The sequence below is a fragment of the Pristis pectinata genome, chromosome 22 (assembly GCF_009764475.1).
Source record: "Pristis pectinata isolate sPriPec2 chromosome 22, sPriPec2.1.pri, whole genome shotgun sequence".
Taxonomy (NCBI): Eukaryota; Metazoa; Chordata; class Chondrichthyes; order Rhinopristiformes; family Pristidae; genus Pristis; species Pristis pectinata.
In genome coordinates, this window is record NC_067426.1 from 32,731,244 (window position 1) to 32,739,424 (window position 8,181).

An 8,181-nucleotide genomic window follows, 5' to 3' on the forward strand; every position below is an offset into this window, starting at 1 on the left:
GGAGGGGTGGAGAGGAGGAGGAGGAGGAGGAGGTGGAGGGGTGGAGAGGAGGAGGAGGGGTGGAGAGGAGGAGGAGGAGGAGGTGGTGGAGAGGAGGAGGAGGAGGAGGAGGAGGGGTGGAGAGGAGGAGGAGGAGGAGGAGGAGGAGGGGTGGAGAGGAGGAGGAGGAGGAGGAGGAGGAGGAGGAGGGGTGGAGAGGAGGTGGAGAGGAGGAGGAGGAGGGGTGGAGAGGAAGAGGAGAGGTGCACAGGGGGGGGGTCCGGATCATCCAGCCCCGCGATGAGCCGAGGCTGGCGGCGGACAGTGGGCACTGCGGGCTGCAGAGTCCCGGCCCCTCACACGGGGGCGCAGCCACCCCGCCGGAAGGGAAGCTGCCGTAACCAAGGAGATGCGGCCTGCGGCCGGCGGCCGGCGAGCGAGGCGCTTGTTAAACAGCAGTAAGTTGAGGTACGGGGGGGGGGGGGGGGTGTGACGGGCGCCCGGCCAGCGGCGCTGGGCTGGTGAGTGGGAGTGCGCGGCCGGACCGGGCCCGGGGCTGAGCGGCTCCGGCTCCGGCTCTGTCCCCGGGACTGTGTCAGAGGAGGGACCGACCGGGCCGCCAGACCCTGGCTGTTGGTCAGTCTCGGCCGCCGCGGCGCCCTGGGGTGCGGGGTTCCGGCCGCCGCGGCGCCCTGGGGTGCGGGGTTCCGGCCGCCGCGGCGCCCTGGGGTGCGGGGTTCCGGGCGCCCTGGGGTGCGGGGATCCGGCCGCCGCGGCGCCCTGGGGTGCGGGGATCCGGCCGCCGCGGCGCCCTGGGGTGCGGGGATCCGGCCGCCGCGGCGCCCTGAGGTGCAGAGTTCCAGCCACTGCCCTCGGGGCAGAAACTCCTCCTGTGGCTGAGAAACTAAACGCTGAAAGGCTCATCGTTACCACGGCAGGCTGGTAAAAGTTCATTACCTATGTATCTGTAACTGGTTTCCTAAAGCACACATTTCAGAAATTAACCCTTGTGAATTGAAGGATTATTAAGCGCAGAAGGCATGAACTGGGAAATTATGGCCCTGTTGTTGAATGCCAGGAGTGGAGAGGTTGGCAGGTCCTTTATGAGAGACTGATAGTGGATCAGAGTGAGCCAGCACGGGAGTGTGAAAGTTAAATCATGTCTACCCATGCCAATGGCTCTGAGCAGTCAGATCAGATGGTGTCAATGGATTTCATTTATGTGGTCTTTGAAAAGACATCCAACGAGAGTCCACATTAGAGACAATTAGGGTGAGGACTTTGGGTTGAAGGGGAGAATGGTGCTGGACTAGTAAACCAGAGACCTGGATTAACATCAAAGACATGAGTTCAAATTGTTGCTCCTCTTGTGTTTGTCCCTCTGATGAAGTAGAGTGTCTGTTATGACAAGGCCATGCTCCAAGCCTTTTGTCAAGAAAAGGACATCATTGGAGTTAGCTTTCTCTGCACCTTCTTTGTCAGTCATGTCTTGCCACAGGATTGTGTCCCTTCCCCACTCTAGTGTTGAGGTCACCCAGGAAGATCAGTCTGTTCCCCTTTAGGTATTATTATCATCAACAGGCAGTACTCTGCCTCCAAATTTATTCCATTGACTCGGAGGCAATAATTTTGCCCATTCAGGCGTGAATTTCTAGGCAAATATTTTTCAAATAATGAGAAACTTGGGAATATTGATATTCAGAGTTCCTTGGGTGTTTTTATTCATGAATCACAGGAAGTTAACTTGCAGGTACAGCAAGCAATTGTGACAGCGTGCCAACCTTTATTTCATCGGGTTTCAGAATATAAAAGATTCACAAGGCATCAATGAGATCACAAATGCAAATAAAACTGCAAATGCTGAAAATCTGAAACAGAAACAGAAATTGCTGAGGTGGAGATGGAGAGATCCAGAAAGGGAAGGGAAGAGTTGAGATGGACCATGTGAACATGGGTGGAAATGGGCGGCAAAAGTGCCAAAATTTTCAAGTTGTGCATAATGGAGGAGGTAGCACTAAAGTAGTCATCGATGTATCGGGGCAAGAGGTAGGGGAGTGGGCCTGGGTAGGACTATTGTTCCATGTACCCCACAAAATAGAGGCTTGGACCAATGCAAGTGCCCATGGCTACGCCTTTGATCTGGAGAAAGTGAGTGTTGTTGAAGGAGTTGTTGTTTAATGTGAGGACAAGTTCCACCAGGCAAATGAGTGTTGGCAGAGAACTGGTTGGGGTGTTTAAGAAAGAAGCGGATGGCCCTCTGGTACTCCCTGGATGTGGGGTGGAGGTGCAGTGTGATTGTACATCCATTGGTGAAGTTCACTACACATGGAGACCACACCTGGAGTACCACGTGTAATTTTGGTCTCCGTAACCAAGGAAGGGTGTATTTGATCTCAAGGGAATGCAGTGATGGTTCACAATACGTATCTGTAGGATGCTGATGTTTGTCCTGCAATGAGAGAACTGAATTGACTGATCCCATTTGCCGTCAAGTTTTTAAAAAATGAGAGGTAATCTCAATGAAGCATTTAAAATTCTGAAGGGCCTGGAAAGGGGGATACTGTAAAGGTGACACTCTGTCTGTCAATTCTGTGGGTAACAGTGTCAGAATAACCCTAATATGTCAGATCAATGACTTTTCCTCCATTCGGATGAAACTTCATCGATTTAGAACATTAGCACCACTTCTCACTGCACAAATACTGCTAGTCCTGAGTATTTCCAGAATTTTCTGTTTTTATAGTCTGCTCACTCTGTTGAACCCTGTCATTGCATTGTTGTGTACTGCAGTAATTGTCTGGTAACAATGCCCCTCCATGTGTGGACATAAACCCTTGCTCTATGCTATAGTAAACGGGGATCAGGCAGCATCTGTGGAAAGAGAAACAAAGTTAAAATTTCAAGTCAAAGACCTTTTGACAGAACACTGGATGTCCCTAGTGGGGCTGAACCTAGCTGTGACTTTATGCTGCATTTTTCTTTGCTTCTGCGCAAGGCACAGGATTTTCAAGGCCATTGATTTTTCAGTGATTGTAGGGTTCTGAAGAAGGGTTTTGACTTAAAATGTTAATTCTGTTTCTCTTTCCACAGACGCTGCATGACCCTATGAGTGTTTCTAGCATTTTCTGTTATTTCTGATTTCCAGCCTCTGCAGTTTTTTTGCTTTCCACGAAGTTGAAAAGCTTATGAAACTCGCTCTTTGGACCTGTGCATAAAGACTGCTGCCTATCTGTCAGTCTTTGTCAGGAGGCAGCACCTTGATTGTAATGAGGAGGAAGCAACCAGCTCCTGGTCTCCAGGTGCTGAAAGCTGTTACTTTCCACCTATGTTTATATTCGATGATCTACTTGTATTTTCCTTTCAGATTCTAATGCTGCTCTGTTGCGGAAGTGTGGTAGTTGGGCTTGATCTTTCGCTTTCCTTAAGCTGATTGCACAGATTGGGCATCATGTCGGTGAGCCACTCCATTAAAGAGCGAACAATAGCAGAGAACAGCCTCATCATCCTTCTCCAGGGGATGCATGGCCATGTTACTACAGTGGAGCTAAGAAACGAGAGCTCTGTCAGAGGACGAATTATTAACGTTGATGCATTTATGAATGTCCGTCTTTCCGAAGTGTTGTACACTGACAGGGGAGGTAGGACCTTGCAACTAGATGACTTCTTCGTCACTGGCAGAAATGTGCGTTACGTTCACATTCCAGATGAGATCAACATCACTGAGACCATTAATAGTCAACTGCAGAAGATTCACCAAGTGCGGAATTTTGGGGGGCAAGATCGAGGAAGAAAAGAATTTCCGTCAAGAAAATAATTGTGTGCTGATGCCAGAGGAGCAGAGTTGGGTTTAGGTGGGTGGGGTGCGCTGGGGGAGGAGTGGATTAGGACAGGTTTATGCATGGACAGTATAAAAAGGGGGTCGTGGGTGTGAGGTCTATCAGGGTGGAAAAGCAAGATGTATGGGATTGAGCTGGGGTGGGATCAGGACAGTTGGTATGTAACGACATTGATGTATGGGATTGAGCTGGGGTGGGATCAGGACGGTTGGTATGTAGCGACATTGATGTATGGGATTGAGCTGGGGTGGGATCAGGACGGTTGGTATGTAGCGACATTGATGTATGGGATTGAGCTGGGGTGGGATCAGGACGGTTGGTATGTAGCGACATTGATGTATGGGATTGAGCTGGGGTGGGATCAGGACGGTTGGTATGTAGCGACATTGATGAGGGGCACATACACTTCCAAATTGGTTCAGTTGGAGGTATCTTCATCCATGAATTTGAAAACTGTTGATTAAAAATGCCATCACACAATCCGTGAGCGTGCGTTCCTGAGCAATACTGCAAGTATGCTGCATTGTTGAATCTGGCCTCTCTGAGTGACATATTAAACCACAGTACCAATGTGGTTTAATGGTTCATGTGGACACTATTGGAAGAACTAGAACTGGTGTTCTGAATGACAATCATGGCCACCGGTACCAAAAACATCATTCACTATAGAATATTGCATTGTGGAGAGGTTCTGCTGCATTTGGTGATATCACACCAACATATTTCATTCTGCATGAAGTATTTTGGGGTATCTCTGTGAGATGTGCCTTGATGAAATATAAATCAATATCGTTTCTTTTATATTGACAGTGCATTTCTGTATTAATTCCCAATAAGTATTTGAAATGTGAGGAAAGATGGTCAGTGCTGTCATACAGGCAGTTTTTGTCTCTATTGCAGTTGGTTGAGGGAGCAGGATTCTTTGTGCATGTGAATCACATCCAACAGTAGCATGTGGCAATGACAAACACAAGGATCAGATGCTTCCTCTGTTCTCTCCCATGTGTTCAATAGAACAATGACATTTACAGCCTGCACTTACCCCAGTGTCTTGCTAACCCTCCATTAGAATCACGTCAGTGCAGACGCATTTTAATATAATGAAGGATACTTTCCCTAATTCATCATTTCAAGTTGCTCCCACACAAGTGATTTGACAAGTACCTGCCAGTACCTCCTCTACAAAATAAAATGCTCTGGCAAGAGCCCATGTGTGGCAAGACAGCATCTCGTGTTTGTTACCTGCAAGAATTTCATTCCTTTACCATTATGCTCTGCCATCCCAGTGCCAATGCTGAGCAGTCCTGTATGCACTTGCAGCTGTACACTAATACCCGTCAATCATTTTCTCTTCCTACTGAATACAATGATCACACTGACTCCTGCATTAAAGAACCAAGAACAGGACCTTTGGCCCACGATGTCTGCACTGACCATGATGCCAATCTAACTAACCCCATCTGCCTACACGTGCTCTGTATCCCGCAATACCCTGCCTGTTCACGTGCCTGTCTAAATGACTCAAACGTGGCTATCGTATCTGCTTCCACCACCTCCCCTGGCAGCACATTCCAGGCACCCACCACTCTGTGTGGAAAAAAAACTGGCCTCACAAAAACAACTTTAAACTTTTCCTCTCCCACTTTAAAGGTATGCCCTGTAGTATTTGACATTTCCACCCTGGGAAGAAGACTACCGCAATGAAATTTCAAAGTGAAGCAGGAAGTGGGGTATTATGTTGAAATTCTCCCATCCCCTTTAAAGCCATTCAGAAGGTGTGAGTTTTTTATTCTGCTTTAGTCGTTTACACCTAATTATCTCATTTTCACCCGCTCGTCATTTAATCACTTCTGCTTTCTGCACTACCGTACATCGTAGCCCACCACTCTGGCCAGATCCTCTTCCCAGCCCTGTGCTTAAAAGCTATTTTATTCTCTAAGTTTCCAGTTCTGATGAAAAGGTGATTGACATGAATGATCAAAACTGTTGTGTGTCAGATGCTGCCACACCTTTCCAGTATTTTCATTTTTTGTTATTTTTCTTGTTTGATTGTGTAATCTTCATTGAACTTTTAGAGAGAAAATTAAAGCAAATGTTTGTACACAGTGTTAATGTTGTATGTTAATTCAGCAACTAGTTGTAAAACAGTGTGAAGACAGTTGTGAAGTGCTCACTGATGTAGCTGGAATTTTAGATGGGAAATCAGCAAATGAAGCCAGATGTTTAACTGATGATGCTGTGTCAGTTTTTGCGAATAACTTCATACATAATGTTCTTCCTCTTAGATGTCTGCCATTTATTGTGGAAGATCTCATCACTTATACAGAGCATTGTCATATAAAAAGGACGTTGCTATACCCTTGTGTATACAGTTATAAATGAATTACCTGGTGCTTTAACAGACATACAAGCATCTATGTACTGCTAGTGGCATAGCCAATCTTCTGGGATTATTTCTGGAGATTGCTTAATCATTAGTCTTCTGGAAATCAGAAAAAAAAGCCACAGATGCTGAAAATCTGAAATAAAAACAGAAAATGCTAAAAATTCAGCAAGTTAGGCAGCATCTGTGGAAAGAGAAGCAGAGTTAATTGCAAAGGAATTTCCACCAGCTCCACGCTAGACATAGTTTCCCCTTCCCGCATTTCAAAGGGTTCTGCTTCTTTATGACTCCAGCTCCATTCTTCTGTCCCCACCAAACACTTAAGACAGGAAGTGTTTGGAGGGGACAGAAGAATGGATCAGGAGTCATAACACTTTCCCACACAACCACAGGAGATGCAGCACCCGTCTTTTCACTTCTTCCCATCACCCAGGGACCCAAACAGTCTCTCCAGGTGAAGTAATGATTCACTTGCACTTCTTCCAAATCTAGTGCTAGTGTACCACATTTGGTGTACATATGTGCTGTCCTCTACACTAGAAACACGAAATGCATATTAGATGATCTCTCTATTGGGATTGGTTTATTATTGTCACTCGTACCGAGGTACAGTGAAAAACTTGTCTTGCACACTGATCATACAGGTCAATTCATTACACAGTGCACTGAGGTAGTGCAGAGTTAAAACAATAACAGAATACAGAATAAAGTATAACAGCCACAGAGAAGTGCAGTGCAGGTGGATAATAAGGTGCAAGGTCACAACAAGGTATTATTATTTTTATTATTATTATTATTTCTTTATTTGTCATTGTACTGTTGCAACAACAACATGAGATTACGATGGCACTCCCTTGCCTAATAAAAACCAAAACAGTAAATTGATAAGAGCAATTATAACTATAAAATAAAACAAACATACTTACACAAATATAAAGTATAAAAAATATAAGAAGGCAGTGTGCAAATGAACCATGATAATAATAATGATAATCAGCAGCATATCAATATCAATATATTAAATAACACCATGATGAGTCCAGCCGGTAAAGGGGGGGAGACATAGTATGTATGTATAGGAGGTGTCAGTCCATGTTCAACAATTTAACAGCTTTGGGAAAAAAGCTGTGTTTCAGTCTTGTAGTGTGTACATGTATTATCCTGTATCGCCTACCAGAGGGAAGTAGTTTAAAAAGGTAGTGAGCAGGATGAGCTGGTTCTCGAATGATGTTTAAAGCCCTGCTCCGACATTGAACCTGATAGATGTCCTCCATTGCTGATAACCGAGTCCCAATGATGTTCTGGGCCATCTTGATGACCCTCTGCAGAGCCTTCTGCTCCTTCCTAGTGCAGCTGGCATACCAAGCCACAACGCTGTATGTCAGGATGCTCTCCACCACACACCGGTAGAAGTTCACCAGAATGTTCTGAGGCAGTCTGGCTCTCCTCAATTTCCTCAAAAAATAGAGGCATTGCTGTGCCTTCCTAATGACAGCTGAGGTGTGTATTGCCCAGGAAAAGTCCTCGGTGATATATGCCCCCAGGAATTTAAAACTGGAGACTCTCTCCACAGCCTCGCCACCAATGAACACTGGACCAAGATCTATCTTCCTTGACTTCCTGAAATCCACCACAATCTCTTTAGTCTTTTGAGTGTTGAGACCTGATTGTGAGTCCATCTCATCATATAAGGGAATCGTTCAATAGTCTTATCACCGTGGGATAGAAGCTGTCCTTGAGCCTGTTGGTACGTGCCCTCAGGCTCCTGTATCTTCTACCTGATGGGAGAGGAGAGAAGAGAGAATGACCCAGGTGGGTGGGGTCTTTGATTATGCTGGCTGCTTCACCAAAGCAGCGAGAAGTAAAGACAGAGTCCATGGAGGGGAGGCTGGTGTCCGTGACGCACTGGGCTGTGTCCACAACTCTGTAGTTTCTTGCAGTCCCGGGCAGAGCAGTTGCTGTACCAAGCCATGATGCATCCGG

The 8,181-nt window shown here is 46.4% G+C and overlaps 1 protein-coding gene across 3 annotated transcripts; it reads left to right on the top strand.

The window, feature by feature from the left end:
* Positions 1 to 238: 238 nt before the first annotated feature.
* Positions 239 to 6,047, top strand: LOC127581690 (U7 snRNA-associated Sm-like protein LSm10). 3 transcript variants are annotated; one of them, XM_052036317.1, is made up of 2 exons: positions 239 to 447; positions 3,344 to 6,047. In XM_052036317.1, exon 2 carries the CDS (start codon positions 3,428 to 3,430, stop codon positions 3,791 to 3,793), a length of 366 nt encoding a protein of 121 aa, XP_051892277.1. In that variant the 5' UTR covers positions 239 to 447; positions 3,344 to 3,427; the 3' UTR covers positions 3,794 to 6,047. The 3 variants fall into 3 exon arrangements, with proteins under 3 accessions (XP_051892277.1, XP_051892276.1, XP_051892278.1); XM_052036316.1 differs by having other exon boundaries at positions 239 to 437; XM_052036318.1 differs by lacking the exon at positions 239 to 447 and adding an exon at positions 617 to 921.
* Positions 6,048 to 8,181: the final 2,134 nt, after the last annotated feature.